The following is a 15651-nucleotide window of genomic DNA, read 5'->3' on the forward strand; positions in this document are numbered from 1 at the left end:
AACCCCAACCCCACCCCCTTAATTTATCTTACTTATCCTACCAGTTTTCTCTATTTAAATAATAGTCTTTTTATGTAAGATATGGACTAAGTGTGTAACAAAAACAAACAACATGGACCAAGTGCGTAACAAAAACAAACAATATAGATCTCCGGGGTTAAAAAATTAGTTAGGGATCAAGCATGTAAATTGCCCAAACAACAGGGATCATTCGTGTAATTTACTCTAAAGAAAATGGTATTTTATGTCAATTTCTCAAAGACACTGGATCTTATACAAAATATTTAAAAAGTTTGTTCTTAAAGTATAAACCCTCGCTCCGTCGACCTTGTGAACTTAACTCTCTCGCGCGCTCTATCTCTGCCACCGTCCGTAGTTTCTCCACTGCCTCAGTCTCCGGTGGATGGAGAGTAGTTGTAGCACTAACGATGTCGGAGAGTGGAAGGCGGAAGAGGCCATAGCTGGTAATGCTGAAGCTCTTCAAGCTCTTCGAGAACTCATAACATATCCTCTTCTCTACTCTCGCGAATCCAAACAGCTTGGCCTTAAGGTATATCTATACTCTACAAACACACTTACACGAAGTTCTTCCTATCTATGATCACTGTTTATTCTCTTTCATGTAGTGGCCTCGCGGTTTGCTGCTTTACGGTCCTCCTGGCACTGGAAAGGTATTCAAAATTCTGTACTATGAGAGTTTTTAGGGTTATTTTTCTACAAATTGATTTATGATCGATCCTCCTTCTTTAAGTGCACAATAATTTTCTATCAAACAGCTAATTAACAATTTCAGAAGATAACAATCCTAACATTTTCAATGAACACTACGTCAAAATCTACAACAAATAAGGAAGCCTACTTCCGTCAAATTGGAAGGAGGTAGCTTTTTATTTTCATTGATTTGCGATTTTTTTTGTTGATGCAAGACTAGCTTAGTTCGAGCAGTTGTTCGTGAATGTGATGCACACCTGATAGTTCTCAGGTATTTCCGTTGACATATATAGAATCATGTTCTGAGACCATAGGATAAGATGTGTTTGATTAAACTTATACACCTTTTGGTTGTGAAATTTATTGCAGTCCACACTCTGTTCATAGAGCCCATGCTGGTGAAAGTGAGAAAATTTTGAGGGATGCTTTTGCAGAAGCATCTTCACATATCAAATTGAGAAAACCTTCTGTTATTTTCATAGATGAAATTGATGCTATCTGTCCTCGTCGTGATTCTAGGTACATCAGTAGTTTTATACTTCTTGTGTCCCACAAGAATTTCAACTTTTTGTTTCTTGATTATCCCTCAAGAATCACAACTTTTCTTTTTTGTCTCAAAACACAGAAGACAGCAAGATATCCGTATATCATCTCAGCTTATCATGCTTATGGACTCAAGTGCCACATCATCATCAGGGACAAAAGTTGTAGTGGTGGCATCAACCAACAGGTGATAGCCTTCATCAACTCACTTGCTTTCTTTTAGTGGTTCCATTGAGTTTTCAACATATCAAAATCTTGTACTCTTAAACTCTTCTTTCTTTCTTTCTTTCTTTCTTTCTTTCACATAAACAGTTTTAGAAAACACCTTTTTTTAACACACATGATCATTTATACAAACCAATATCTGCCAGGGTGGATGCAGTTGACCCTGCACTAAGAAGGTCAGGTCGATTTGATGCTGAAATCGAAGTCACAACTCCAAGTGAACAAGAACGACTTCAAATTCTCAGGGTAATAATGTAAATATGTAATATAAACACTACTTTTGTTATCTTGTTGTGAGATATTAAGAAAATGGTGTTCATTTGTATCTTCAGCTATATACAAAGAAAGTTCCCCTGGATCCCAGTGTCAAATTGGAAACAATAGCATCATTATGCAATGGCTATGTAGGAGCTGATTTAGAAGCATTATGTCGCGAGGCTACAATGTGTGCACTAAAAAGATCTTCAAATGGGATCAATGAAGATAATGTTTGTAGCTTATTAATGGATGATTGGAAGGCTGCTAGATCCATTGTGGGCCCCAGCATAACACGAGGGGTAACTGTGGAAATTCCCAAAGTTTCTTGGGATGATATTGGTGGACTAAACGATTTAAAGGTCTGTATTCTGTAAAGATACTACACTGCCATAACTGTGTTTTGCCGATTATTAACAAATAACAATGCCTTGTTGCATTCATCAGAAAAAACTGAAACAAGCTGTGGAATGGCCTTTGAAACATTCTGATGCCTTTTCAAGATTGGGTGTGTCGCCAATGCGTGGGATTCTTCTTCATGGACCTCCAGGATGCTCTAAAACTACTCTTGCTAAAGCTGCAGCTCATGCTGCTCAAGCCTCTTTCTTTTCTTTAAGGTTTGACCGTGTTTTATTCAAAACATTGACCATTCTTACAATTTAATTTAATTACTTATTTTTTTTTATTATGTTTCAGTGGAGCAGAATTATTTTCAATGTATGTTGGAGAAGGTGAAGCTTTGTTACGTAATACGTTTCGTAGGGCCCGCCTTGTTGCACCAAGCATCATCTTCTTCGATGAAGCCGATGTCATTGCAGCTAAACGGTAACTTTTTAAAAGAAATAAAAAATAATAAAACTAAACACTGAAAAATTGTTTTATTTTTTAAAAAAATTGTGAAATAAACAGAGGAACGGGTTCGAGCGGGAGTACAACAGTTGGAGAGAGACTTCTATCTACTTTACTCACTGAAATGGATGGTTTAGAAGAGGCTAAAGTATGTCGTTATTTTTGTTTCATAAATATTTATCAACAGCATTTGAATAATTTTTGCTTTTTTTGTTCTTCCCATTTTACAGGGAATACTCGTTTTGGCTGCCACGAATCGACCACATGCGATCGATGCTGCCCTCATGCGACCTGGACGATTCGATCTCGTAAGTCTGTCACTGTCACTGTCACTGTCAGTCTGTTACTGTCAGTGTTAAAATTAACTTTTAAGTTTAAAGGTTTTATATGTACCGCCACCGGACGTGGAAGCGCGATACGAGATCCTCCGCGTGCATACACGTGGTATGAAAGTTGGGAATGATGTTGAATTAAGACAAATAGCAGAAGAAACCGAAAACTTCACAGGAGCAGAATTAGAGGGTCTATGTAGAGAAGCCGGGATTGTAGCCCTAAGAGAAAACATAACTGCCACCACCATACATGATCGGCATTTTCAAACTGTTAAAAGCTCGTTAAAGCCAGCATTGAGTAAAGAAGAAATAGATTCATATGCATCTTATATGAAAAAACAAACACGGAGGTCTAAATCTGATCACCCGCGTGCATCCACAGGTGATAAAAACCACAAGCACATGAACAGCTGGTTGTTAGGGTTGTTAGTTTCTGTTACGATTGGTGTCATGGGCATCACTGTACTTTCGGGTCCGAGAGATTATCTTACACATTTCTTGCAAATCCTGCCTTCCGAGACATTGGTGAGCACATAACATTACTTTCAAGTGAAAGCGATATGTTTTTTTTTTTTTATATTATTAAATTTTGTTTCATTAAATTGTTTAGGTTTGATGAAGTATTGATTAGATACCATTCATAATTCATGTCACCAAATTTATGCTTTTTTAACGTTGTTTACTACTGTAAAATGTGCATGTTTGTTCCCATCATTTCATACGCATAATTCATGTCATCAAATCACAAATATAAAAAACTTCACATACATTGGGTTAATACTTAATAGCTCTTGATCATTACAATGGATGGTATTGTTGATCCTGAATCATCATCAACACACCAACTTTCAGGAGCTCATTGATGTCTTCTGTTTCACGGGGCTCTCAAGTATATGCTCGGTCTTCTGGTTTATTAATGGAAAAAAAAAATATCAATTTTTTTACACAGGAATTCTCTACTTATTGGTCATCATGCCACTATACTTCCTCCCATCAGTCACAACACTCAAACGCATCTTCTTTTATAATGCATCTTTGTCATTTTACAGTTTATTTGTATAACCTCCAACATAAATCTTGTACACACGAGTGTTTATTTTGGGGTCCACGTTCATGATCATTGGTGTTACGGGTATTTCTCTTTTTGTGATAATCGTTTACGGGCGGAGGAAGTGGTATCAAGGGCATTATGGTAATGTTTTGTTCGTGGATCGGATGGTTATGGGTATTTTAAATGTTTTATGTATTATTTTGGTCGATGGATACACAATGTTGTGTGAGTGGTGTCTAAAACAAGCGAGACATGTTTGGCGAATATTGGGTATTGTGCTTATTGGAGTTTAAGGTTTTTCGACCACAATATGTTGCATTTCGCAACTCATTGTGAGGTGGCAAGGGTATCATAAAAGCCAGGTTCGTGTACAAGCAATAACCAACTCAATTGAAGCAGCTTGATTTTAGGAGCAAGTAGCAAAATTTTGGGACATGGAATTCAAGATTCTTTCCTAAAAGTTTCTTAAAAAAAAAGAGTGCATGCATCAATACATTTATCATCGACGGGAACGAGACTCCGTCAAACCGATGTGGAACTATAATATGTTCTTGAGACAGATGTTCAATGAATGAGGCTAGATTGGTATTAATTCAGGAGACTGGACTAAATTGGTATGATTAAGGTGGAAACCTGAATCTTCACTTTTAGTCGGATTTGTGTTTGCAACAATATTAATAAACTTTAAATTTTAAATTAACCAATATTTGGTATTTTACATTATATAAGTCTTATATCACAAGTTTGTTTGGATAAAGGGTGTCTATCATTAGTTATATTAGTTATAGGACATGGTAACGTAATTGTGTAATGTTGTATTGTAAACAAGACTAATGAGGTTTGGAATTTGCTTATTTAGAACAACTTATCTTTTTTTAACAAAAATGTTTAATAGTTTATCCGGTGCCAAAACAGAGTTTTATAGATCAATCATCCTTACTATGTGAACTTGTGTCTTCATTTGCTTCACTATTGCTATCACATCCTTAATATCAAACGTCAATTTGAAAATTAAGATTTGTGTTACGCCTTGTCATATGTTTCGTCAAAACTACCTAATATAATTATGAATCGACATTGATGCTAACACAATCTACAATTGTGTCTTGTGGGTGCAATTTACATGTCATATATTTTAATATCGTCCACCTAGCATTTCATACTCTAAAACTCCATTCAATAACATTTATTAATGATAAGTGATAATAGTTGGATATCTCTTTTACTCCATTGGGAGCATCGTACAATATAAACTCATTAAACATATTATGATCCCAAATAGTTTTTTTTTTTGGATCCGAGGAGAAATATCATTAAAAAAGGCAGATGCCTAGCTAGGATCTAGACACCGAAAAAGCAAAGATAAAAATATATGCAAAGATAAAAATATATACAACTGAAAGGGAAAATGTTTGTGATTTTAGTATCATCAGGTCATTTTTTGTAATTGAAACTTACATGTAATCTAAGGAGATTCATAATTTGTACTCTAATATATATTTGGGTATATGCGGAGTGCATGCATTTATAAGATCGAATTGAAAACCGATTCAACGACAGATCGGGGTCTGAGGGCAGCGCCCCTGGGTCCGGGGTTTCCAAAAGGGCAACGCCCCTTTGGCAAGGTCTAGGGGCAGCACCCCTAGCGGGGTCCCACTTATCATTTTCTATATAAACGACTCTCCTTTTGAGGGTGATTATGATAAAACTGACTAAGATCATGAATTTTGGAAACCATTGATTTCCTCATTAGTTCTGGATTCCATTGACTTGTTTCCAAAGCAACCCATGATGGTCAACCCTACTTATCGTTTTCTATATAAACAACTCTCCTCTTGAGGAGAAGACACGACCTTTTTAGCTCTCGTTTCTTCATACGAACTCAAAATCTTTTAGCAATTAAGTTTATGTTTTTTGTGCCTAGATTCGTAAGTGTTCCCTTAGGATTATCTTAGACTAAGTTTCTTGTAACCCGATCATAGGGTAGAAATATCAGTTCAGAAAGTGTTTACACGATCCAAAGAATAACCAAATCTTCACTATAACACTACCCAGTTTTCTAAAAGGAGATACACAATCTATCCGAGTTAATGTTTTCATTCATCCCCTTATGCTTCATCCACATGAACACCAAAGAAATTTTGTTGTAAAAAATCATCGAGGGGAGGGGGTGTATTCTTTTAAAAACAGAATCGTTTCTCGCCTTCCAAATACTCCAAAATACACCATAACAAATTGCCTTCAGAGTTTTCCTCTAAAATTTTTTAGGACATCTACCCAAGTAAATATGGAACAGTAAGAAACAAAATATGCATGTGGCCAAAATTGAATCAAAATTGTTCGTGTGAAAGTCATCACTATGAAAAAAAAGTGTTTACGAAAGTTATTTATAATTTAAACAAGAATTTACAAAAGTTTATTTAACAATTTACAAGTGTTTACAAAAATAAAAAAATTATAACGCCATAATTTCTTAAGATAAAATTATAATAAAGTTATGTTGGAAAATAATAAAAATTAATTGAATTTAACTTTTAATACTTTTACACTATCACTGTTATTGAATTTATATAAATAAAAGTACGTAACCTATAATTATATTACGTTATTTAACTCCTTAAAGTAATGAAAAAAATATCCTTCTAAAGAAATGTAAATCAACCTAGGAAAAAAACTATATTTTGTTAGAAACAGTTCATTTTATTTAGGTGGCAAACAAAAGATTTGTTCATTTCACGATACTTTGCAATTCCATTGGAATTTTGGCATATTTTTTCTTTTATTTAGCTAGTTTAGATTTTTTTTATTGGAATTGGTTAATATATTATAAAAGAAAAACCACCCAAACTTAGCTAGTTCAGAATTGATTTATATTTCTTAAAAAATTACTAGAAGCTCGATACGAGATACTCAGTGACACGTACGAGGCATGAAAGTTGACAATGATCTTGACTTAGAGACAGACAGCACAGAAAAACAAATCTTCACATGGGCGTAATCAGAGGGTTAAACCTAGGGATGAGCAAAAACCAAACCGAAAACCGAAAAACCGAAAAAAACCGACATAACCGAAACCGAAAAACCGAAACCAAAGCAATAAACGACGGTTTAGGTTTGAATTTTACAAAAACCGAAAAATAACGGTTTGGTTCGGTTTTGACGTATAAAACCGCCCATAAAAACCGAACCGACCCACATATATATTATTTATATTATGATTTAAACTTTTAGTTTTAGATTTTAAACTTTATCTATTTAATACTTTATATTTATTTTCAACAAACTGTTAATGGTGTTAAACTTTGATCTTTTGAACACTTTTATGCTTTTATAATATTATAATTCATACTCTTTATTTTAGTATATTTAAAGTGATACAATACTATTTATCGCAATGTATTTTCACAAGGTTTGAACCCAAAAACTAGAAAAACAAACAGGAGCTCATAAACCCACGGTTTAAAACCGAAAACCCATAAACCCAACCCGTAAAACCGAAAAACCGACCCATGTAAAACCGAACCTATATGGTTTTAAAAACGAAAAAACCGAATTTCTACGGTTTGGTTTGGTTTTAGCAAAAAACCGACCCAAATCGAACCATGCTCATCCCTAGTTAAACTTAAACCAGTAGATAATTTATTTTTGTTAATTAAAATGTTAATGTAATTTCATTAATGTGTTTAGGATAATTAAACCAGTACGTAGATACCATCTATAATTCATGTCACCAGATTTATGCTCTTTTAACGCCATTCATTTCCTTATGCATGATTGATTCATGGTACAAATATCTTATACCAAATAAGCACACAGCAAATTAAGAACTTCATATATATACATATGATTTAGTTAATAATATATATCTCGTAGCTAATTAATTACAATGAATGATACTAATGTTGATGCCGGATCATCCTCGTCAGAAACAAACTTGAAAGAGCTGGTTGATGTGTTTTGTTTCACAGGGCTTTCAAACGTAAACTCAGCCGTTTGGTTTATTTATGGCAGAAAATACCAATTCTTATACATAGGAAACCTCTATCTATTCGGCAGCTTCTGGTTCATCATGCGACTATACTCCTTACCACTGACCACACTACTCGAATTCCTGTTTGTTGTTTTACAAAAAATCTATGTAACCTCCAACATAAACCTTGTACCATTACCCATGTTTATTTTGGGCTCCGTATTCATCATCATTGGTGTTATGGGTATTTCTGTCATTTACGTGTGGAAACGTGGTAAGATTTTTGTCCCCGATGATGAGGGTGAGATGATGTTTAAGGAGATTTTACATTTTTTATGCATAATTTTGGTGAATGGGTACACGATGTTGTGCAAGGGGTTTTTAAAAGAAGCAAACTATGTATGGCAAATATCGGGTGTTGTGCTTATTGGGGTTTTAGGGATTGTGGCTATAATATGTTGTATTTCACAACTCCTTGGGCGATGGAAAGAATATCGAAGGAATCAGGTTCGTGTAGTAGCCATGAGTGAAGTGGCTTCTTCATGATTTTGGAATTCTGGATTTTCTTTCCATACAAAAAAAGAGTATATAGACTCTTAACATACATTGAAATGAAACTGTATCGAGATGATATATTGTATTAGTTGGTTTGTTTGGTGTGTCGTGCTTTGTAACGCATGTACTTTGTAATTTCGTCTATCATCTTTTTAGTTTTTTTAATATATTTGCCTTTCAAAAAAAATTAGCTGATATATATAATGTATTTTCAAAAAGTATACCTAGAAACCAAACTTGAAACTGCAAAAAAAAAAAAAATGATTTATAATAGTCGTTATACAATCTAGTATAACGATCAATCTTATACGAACTATATCTATAATAAAGAATAATCTGGTTCATGCAATTTAGTATGATATTCAACTAATTCAATTTTTTTAATATTTTTCATCATATCTATGCTTTATCATTCGTCTGATATCCCAACAGATGTCGGGTGTTGTTTGATTATATACATTTATTTATGATTCTTGACGACACATTAATCCAGGAGCAAAGGCAAAGGACTGTGACCACTGAATTTTGCTTCGTTTAAGCATCATATCTTACAAGGACAAAATATTCTACTCCATATATTTTGGTTTTTATTTTCTCATGTTCCAAGAGCATATACCTGCAGCTGGCTCCCATCCACAGCCACTGCAAATACACCAGAATCATCCCCCACCAAACATGACACTGTGGCTCCTGATTCCACAAACATTAAAAAAGATATTTATAGAAATATTTCAGTTAGTTATTAGGCAAAAAAGGAAATATACATACCTGTGCAATGGGTGAGATAACCAAGCTTAGCACCTGAAGACAATTCCCATATGTACACAGAGCCCTCACATGTACACATGATTCCATACCCTGCTGATACACCTGCTACGGTGCTACTGCACACCACACAATTACTTACATCTCATTCTTACTAATCAAAACAACTTGTTACACAAAAATGTACCTTGCATCCAAATCATTCAGCAGAATCAGCTTGTTTTTGGCCAGCAATGCTAGACTCCAGCATCTACAATCTTTTAATGCTTTTTCGCCATTAACATGCTGATTTGAGACGGATGAAACAAGAAGAACGAGTGACACATCTTCGTTATCATGATTGTCTGTATGTGTTTCCTCCTGTTTCTTTTTACAACCACTTTTTTTTGGACACCTGAATGTATTAATTGGAAGGAAAGAAAGAAATGAAGTTCCTGGAGCTGAAAACTTTGATACCAGGATTTTTCTTGTTAGATCCCTGTAAAATCAAAAAATCAAAATGTCTGGTTCGATTCAACTTCATTTCAGGGAAGGAAAATAACACGTTAAAATTGAAGCTGCTTGCTTACCACAAGCAAAAATCTCCAAATGCAGTATGACCAACAGCCAGACCTGGGAAATTTGGTATTTTTTTCATAGAAACTACACAACTAGACATGCAATCAGATGTTGGTAAATACCCGTGTTCTGTTGCTGCACTAGAAGAGTGAAAAAAACACCAAAACAAATATGCAAATCATTCCTTGAATTTATATTTGTAAGTCATATCTAAAATATCATATAAAGAAACATACCTCCATGTTGAGTTCATGGTCCATAAATTCATTCTTCCAGTTTCTTCAGCAACAAGGAGGTAATTAGGTTCACAAACTAACATGCAGCATACATTGTTACTTGTTTTCAGTTTGCATACTACATGAACATAGCCTAGTTTTACTTGCACGATTTTAACTGCATTCTTCTCAAAGCTATCTGGTATACAGGCTGAAAACTGACACTTCACACCACCCTCCCTAAGAGTATTATTTATTATATTTAAAATAATATATATATTTTTTTTATGTCAGTTACCAATCATCAAACAATTGAAATATGTACATGAGCAATATCTAGCAAACCTGCAGTAAGGAGATGTGATGTTGTTCAGTAAAACAAGGCATTTGCCATCTGGAGTAAACTGCATGATCTAATGAGAGAAAAAAAAAAAAAAAAAAAAAACTTGTTATATTGGTGAATTGAAAATGAATCTACTCTAGACTATAGATATGGAAGGAATAGTTTGACTTACTTGGTCACCAGATGCGTTTCTTGAAATTGGTGAGATAATTCTTGTGTGACCAATGAAAGAAGGGTGTCCTTTCTTTTGGCCTTTAATAGATGCCTTGTAAACAAAAAGTGTCCTGTCTTTTTCCATCAGATACCCACATAAAACACATATCAAGACCTCATTCCCTTTTCTTCTCAACATTACCATTGAGATTGGGGTTGGATGCATATAGCAACCTACAACCTCAAATACATTCTGTAGTTCATCATCATTGTGAAACTTATTTAAGCATGACTCATCTTTCACTTCTGCTTCATTATCCACCATTTTAGTCATCTCGCACTGAGTTGAAATCGAACTCAGTGGCCGTGTGGACTTAGCATCAACTGCAGTGGCCGTTCCTGAAACAATTCATTAAAATAATGGATGCTTTACATGGTTGTACTGTACCTTACAGAAAGTATGATGGTGAATAAGGATGTCATGCTTTATGATGCATTCCATCAACAACATAACTTCCCAACTGAACACACACAAACACAAACAAACCTTGAAAGTCTCAAACTTGGAACTTAGATCAGATTCGGAGGAAATTTACAATTCTTGGAAAGAATCTAACAACATTTCAGGCATACTTCTCAACTCCAATAGCAATTTGTACAAAAAATGATATCTTGAAGGATTAATTAGGGCTTCTAAGTATTAATATGCTTGTTGGATTTTTGTATTGGAAACTGCTAAGGATATCAGAAGATGATTTATAAAGATCGTTCCTGTTGTGAGATGATGATGATGATGATTCTAAGACCTTTGACTTTGGTTTGTGTAATATATTAAAGAAACGTGAATAAGATGACGAAATTGGTTCAAGATACGTTTACTGTTGATGACTATAAGTTGGACTTGATAGAATGGAACCAAAATGTCAACAACTTCGAAGTACATTGGTTAAATAGTAACTTGTCAAACTAAGTTTATGCAAATAATGATGAAAAAGTTGATGGAGCCCATTAAGTTGGTTAATTGTCAAAACAAATTTGGATGAAGATTTGAAGAGCATATGAATGTCGACATTTTGGTAAATAGTCAACTTCCTATTATGGTACCAAATGTAAAAAATGTTAAAGATTTGCCATGAGAAAAACATTAAGTTAAAGGATATATATATATATATATATATATATATATATATATATATATATATATATATATATATAAGAATTGGCTCCAGAACACTACCTTCTATGTGACAAGGAGAGATTTTGACATCTGTTATCTTGGGATCCTTCCTGCTTGGAGATATGTTGCCCAAATCATAAGTATCCATGATTCTGCCACCCCTTTGCAGACTCTTCTCCAAAACCAACTCTACATCTTCATCAGACTTAGTTTTTCTGGTAGTTTCCTCAACATGACATGTATCTTCACTATTAGAAGAAACACGGTGCCCTTCATGGATGCATGATAAATCTACACCAGAAGTACTTTCATTTCCATCAGCTCTATCAGCATCTTGAAATTGTCTGGCCTGAGAGGACTCCATGGGTTCACATTGATGATTCTCAAAACTATCAGGTGCAATAGCTGTTGAATCTTCTACACCTTGATGATTCTCCAGTTGAAGTTCCTCAAAAGATTTGGCTGCCAATTAAGTAAAAAAAATCTTGATAAACTGACACTACATGTAAGTTAAAATTTTAATTGTGCAGATGTAATGCTGACCTGGAGGTTCATCTTTCGGGCATTGATTAGTTCCCTTTCTTTCCTCTTGGGACATTTTATAAAGATTTTTCTTTTTCTTTCTTGAATAAGTCTTAAGCAGAGGAAGAGCCCGCGGAAGCAGTAAAGTCATCATTGAATTGGTTATCTCATGTCCAACTGAATCTGAATCACTCTTGTAAGAATTATCACTCCCAATACCAATACCAATAACCATCTCATCTTTTGCCTCTGACTCTGTTACACCTTTTTCAGAAACTAAAATCCAGGCACCATTTAACTTTTCATTTATAGAACAGTTGGTTTCTTCAGGGATCACCTCTGCATAGAAAATTCTTGTCATCTACTACACAAACAGCCAAAAATATGGTAATAAGATTGTCAATGTATGTCAATACCTAAGGCTGAATCCAAAGTATCAGGTGCACGGAGGTCCACATCATCTAACATCTGTGAATCTTTTTTAGCTGGTGGGTCACCCTTTTCATCTGTGGTTTTCATAATGTTGTTATTTACTAGACAAGGCTTAAGAATAAGCATTCGATTAAAACACCAACAGCCAAATATATGGTAACAAAATTAGCAAAGAATATAAATACCTAAGGCTGGATCCAAAGTATCAGGTGCATAGAGGTCCACATTATCCATCATCTGTGAGTGTGAGCCTTTATGAACTGGTGGGTCTCCCTTTTCATCTGCTGTTTTCGAGGAAGTGAGCTCTCTTTTACAGGTAGATATCAATACATCAAGCTGTGAAAAAGCATTTCTGTGCAACATTAACTAACTACCAGTGAAATTATGTGTAATCCACCAAATTAGAGCAGAGATAACTGGTTAGGATGACACTTACATTTTCCTGCTTTTTGAACAAGTTGATACCTTCTTTGGAACCAATAGAATTGCTTGCTTCTAGGACAGCAGGACACTTCTCTTTTTCAAGATTTTCAGAAGAAATAGAGGAATCGAGCTGCAGTCCATCTTCTGTTGATATTAAATGAGATTTATTATCTCCTTTGCAATCCATCTTTTCCAGGCCTGGTTTATTTTCATTTGAATTCAACAAATGCAAAGGAATCCTATTGTTATGATTCTCATGGCCAGTTTGTGTCAGATCTTGAGGTCGCTCTCTTTTATGTTGGGTCCCACTGACTGATTTCAAATGAGCTTCTTTACGTTTCTTACTTCTTTTCTCTTTACCCTCGGTTTTAACCAAGTTGATTTGCAAATCAGGGTCTTTACATGTCTCTGCAGAATGCACAGTGCCTTGAGTATGATGTTCATGTGTTCCTTCAGACTGCTCATTGCCAAAGCAAGAAGATGGTAAACTTTTCTCAACAATTGGGCTGGCATTTGCCTTCAATCCCCTCAGTAACCTTGCAACAAGTGGGTTTTTGAATCCAAAAAGCTGCATTGTTAGAAGAAAGGAATTGCAGTTAGCACAATATGATTAATCACTTAAGAAGAATATATACCAAAGTTAGCACTATGATATACACTACACTAGAAGAAACCAGAATAGTTAAACTACCTCTGCACCATCTATCTTGCATGAAAATCTCTTCCCTCGCCAAAATTTGATGCGAACACAGCTCTTCTTTTGAAAGCCCTCCCATGCAATATCTGGAGTTTGCCCAGAGCAAGATTCCCCATCCGTAGAACTAATCTGCAAAGTTATCTTACTTATAGATTTCATTCTTGCTTCTTTTCAGTGATGAGTGAAATTAAGGATCCTAGAAGCTGGAAATATTAATGATTTATCCACTCACCGCAAATTCAGGTCCTTTAAGTCCCTCAAGAATTGCCATCTTATAGGTATTCCCATTACACATGCGATGAGCTACATATCCAACTGGATATGGATGTCGATCTTTGCCCTGAGAATACAAGAGAGTATATATAAAATAGTGATGAAAAATACACCCCATCTCCCCAAAAACTGAACCATTTGTTAAATTAAAACATCTGTAATATGAGGAAGAGTGGAATTAACTATCTTTGTTCGTTCCAAATCCTTCTTTCTATAATATTGTACTCATTTTAGCCACTCTGATAACTTAATATAACTTTTTTTACAAAGATAACCTTTCGATATGAATGTTTTATGTCCTCTAATAGACTGCTACCTAAGAACATATTCATCAATAAAACTACTTTGAGTTAACTGTAACACTATGCAAGTTCATGCTGATTAAAACTGATTGCCCTTAGTGTTAACCATCTTTCTAAGCTCAATATGAATCAGATCCTCTAAGTTGGATATTACTAGCTCAAAATACAAGTTATACCATCATAGTTAGCACTATAGCTTATCCAACTCTCCTTGTTTACCAAAAACGGAAGAAAGAAGACCTATTCCCTTAAGGACAATATGCAAACAGTGAATCAGACATTCAATACATATACTTGCCTCTGAATCTAACTCTATCTTGTATCCAGTCATGTGATGTGGCACGAATTAGTCTGCATTCCAACAGATCATAGTCAGGGGTGGTTCGCTAGAAACTGTATTTGGTCTTCGGTTAAAATAAATCAACTATTAATAGCTTAAGATACGGTAAATTTTCATTCAGATGTACTAGATATATCTCTACTTTGTCTACATTTGCCCTAACCTAATCCAATTTGCAGCGGATTCTGCCTTAGGTCAAAATCAAATCCATTCTACGGCTTAATCATGATCGATAGCTCCAAATACAAGTCATATAATTAGCATACAACTCGCTCATAAGTAACCATACATATGAAGCGGTGAAAACGTGAAAGATGGAATTAACAAACCCTGGATGAACTCCAATACTTCTTCTCCCATGGACCTTGATATAACTTTCCGATTGAAACAATATCCAGATCGTCTGATTTCTCGTCGACGACCTGCTCCGCCATTGTATTGTGCCAAGCGAATTACTGTGTATGTTGCTCGTGCGTGTGCGTGTGTGTGTGTGTGAGAGAGAGAGAGAGAGAGAGAGAGAGAGAGAGAGTGTGTGTGTGTGTAAATGTAGCGGGAAATAAAAAGGTAAAAAATGGTGTTCGCGTTTCCCTCCCAAATAGACGAGATGGTCACACACTCACACGTGCAAAAAAAAAAACGCCGTTGCCGGGGATCGAACCCGGGTCACCCGCGTGACAGGCGGGAATACTTACCACTATACTACAACGACTTTGTTGAAAGTAAAGATATATATTTCGTAATGTTTGATAATACTTTTTATTATGGTTTTTAGTAGTCTTAACATATAGGATATACCTTAATTATATAAATATATTAAAACACATGGACTATTTCAACATGAATATTTTTGGTTTTAGAGTTTGACCACATAATTTTCAATCTTTGATAATTTTATTGTTTATTGTTTTTCAATTTCTCATATAATTTTCACTGCCTTTTCTAAAAAGAACTCTTTCAACA

General features: G+C 34.9%; 2 protein-coding genes and 1 non-coding gene across 6 annotated transcripts; 1 reads left to right on the forward strand and 2 right to left on the reverse strand.

The window, feature by feature from the left end:
* The first annotated feature begins 327 nt into the window (after window positions 1–327).
* CDC48B (cell division cycle 48B) lies at window positions 328–3643 on the forward strand. 2 transcript variants are annotated; one of them, XM_078989257.1, is made up of 12 exons: window positions 328–550; window positions 627–671; window positions 927–982; window positions 1081–1230; window positions 1337–1441; window positions 1626–1725; window positions 1812–2096; window positions 2182–2351; window positions 2431–2559; window positions 2644–2731; window positions 2814–2891; window positions 2964–3643. In XM_078989257.1, the coding sequence occupies exons 1-12, from the start codon at window positions 404–406 to the stop codon at window positions 3450–3452; spliced, it is 1842 nt and encodes a 613-aa protein (XP_078845383.1). In that variant the 5' UTR covers window positions 328–403; the 3' UTR covers window positions 3453–3643. The 2 variants fall into 2 exon arrangements, with proteins under 2 accessions (XP_078845383.1, XP_078845384.1); XM_078989258.1 differs by having other exon boundaries at window positions 1340–1441.
* A 5290-nt stretch (window positions 3644–8933) lies between these two features.
* Window positions 8934–15238, reverse strand: LOC145041253 (DNA binding protein). 3 transcript variants are annotated; one of them, XM_078989260.1, is made up of 15 exons: window positions 15021–15238; window positions 14009–14116; window positions 13771–13905; window positions 13093–13647; window positions 12842–12992; window positions 12641–12730; window positions 12246–12563; window positions 11763–12164; window positions 10545–10924; window positions 10375–10442; window positions 10051–10269; window positions 9826–9954; window positions 9444–9734; window positions 9260–9372; window positions 8934–9181 (listed from the first exon to the last, which is right to left on the reverse strand). In XM_078989260.1, the coding sequence occupies exons 1-15, from the start codon at window positions 15123–15125 to the stop codon at window positions 9087–9089; spliced, it is 3159 nt and encodes a 1052-aa protein (XP_078845386.1). In that variant the 5' UTR covers window positions 15126–15238; the 3' UTR covers window positions 8934–9086. The 3 variants fall into 3 exon arrangements, with proteins under 3 accessions (XP_078845386.1, XP_078845385.1, XP_078845387.1); XM_078989259.1 differs by having other exon boundaries at window positions 9260–9375; XM_078989261.1 differs by lacking the exons at window positions 8934–9181; window positions 9260–9372 and having other exon boundaries at window positions 9676–9759.
* Window positions 15239–15328: 90 nt separating this feature from the next.
* TRNAD-GUC (transfer RNA aspartic acid (anticodon GUC)) lies at window positions 15329–15400 on the reverse strand. Its single transcript has one exon. It is a non-coding gene; the product is annotated as a tRNA-Asp (tRNA).
* Between the last annotated feature and the right edge of the window lie 251 nt (window positions 15401–15651).

This window comes from Lactuca saligna, chromosome 4 (assembly GCF_052625555.1).
Source record: "Lactuca saligna cultivar CGN05327 chromosome 4, ASM5262555v1, whole genome shotgun sequence".
Taxonomy (NCBI): domain Eukaryota; kingdom Viridiplantae; phylum Streptophyta; class Magnoliopsida; order Asterales; family Asteraceae; genus Lactuca; species Lactuca saligna.

Excerpts from the sequence above, each read along its gene's own strand:
- CDC48B (XM_078989257.1), top strand. The coding sequence starts at position 404 with ATGGAGAGTAGTTGTAGCACTAACGATGTCGGAGAGTGGAAGGCGGAA. Across the intron at positions 551-626 it reads CCAAACAGCTTGGCCTTAAG|TGGCCTCGCGGTTTGCTGCT; the intron begins GTATATCTATAC and ends TCTTTCATGTAG. Across the intron at positions 2,352-2,430 it reads GCCTCTTTCTTTTCTTTAAG|TGGAGCAGAATTATTTTCAA; the intron begins GTTTGACCGTGT and ends ATTATGTTTCAG.
- LOC145041253 (XM_078989259.1), bottom strand. The coding sequence starts at position 15,125 with ATGGCGGAGCAGGTCGTCGACGAGAAATCAGACGATCTGGATATTGTT. Across the intron at positions 13,648-13,770 it reads GCAAGATAGATGGTGCAGAG|CTTTTTGGATTCAAAAACCC; the intron begins GTAGTTTAACTA and ends CTAACAATGCAG. Across the intron at positions 9,735-9,825 it reads TTTGGAGATTTTTGCTTGTG|GGATCTAACAAGAAAAATCC; the intron begins GTAAGCAAGCAG and ends TTGATTTTACAG.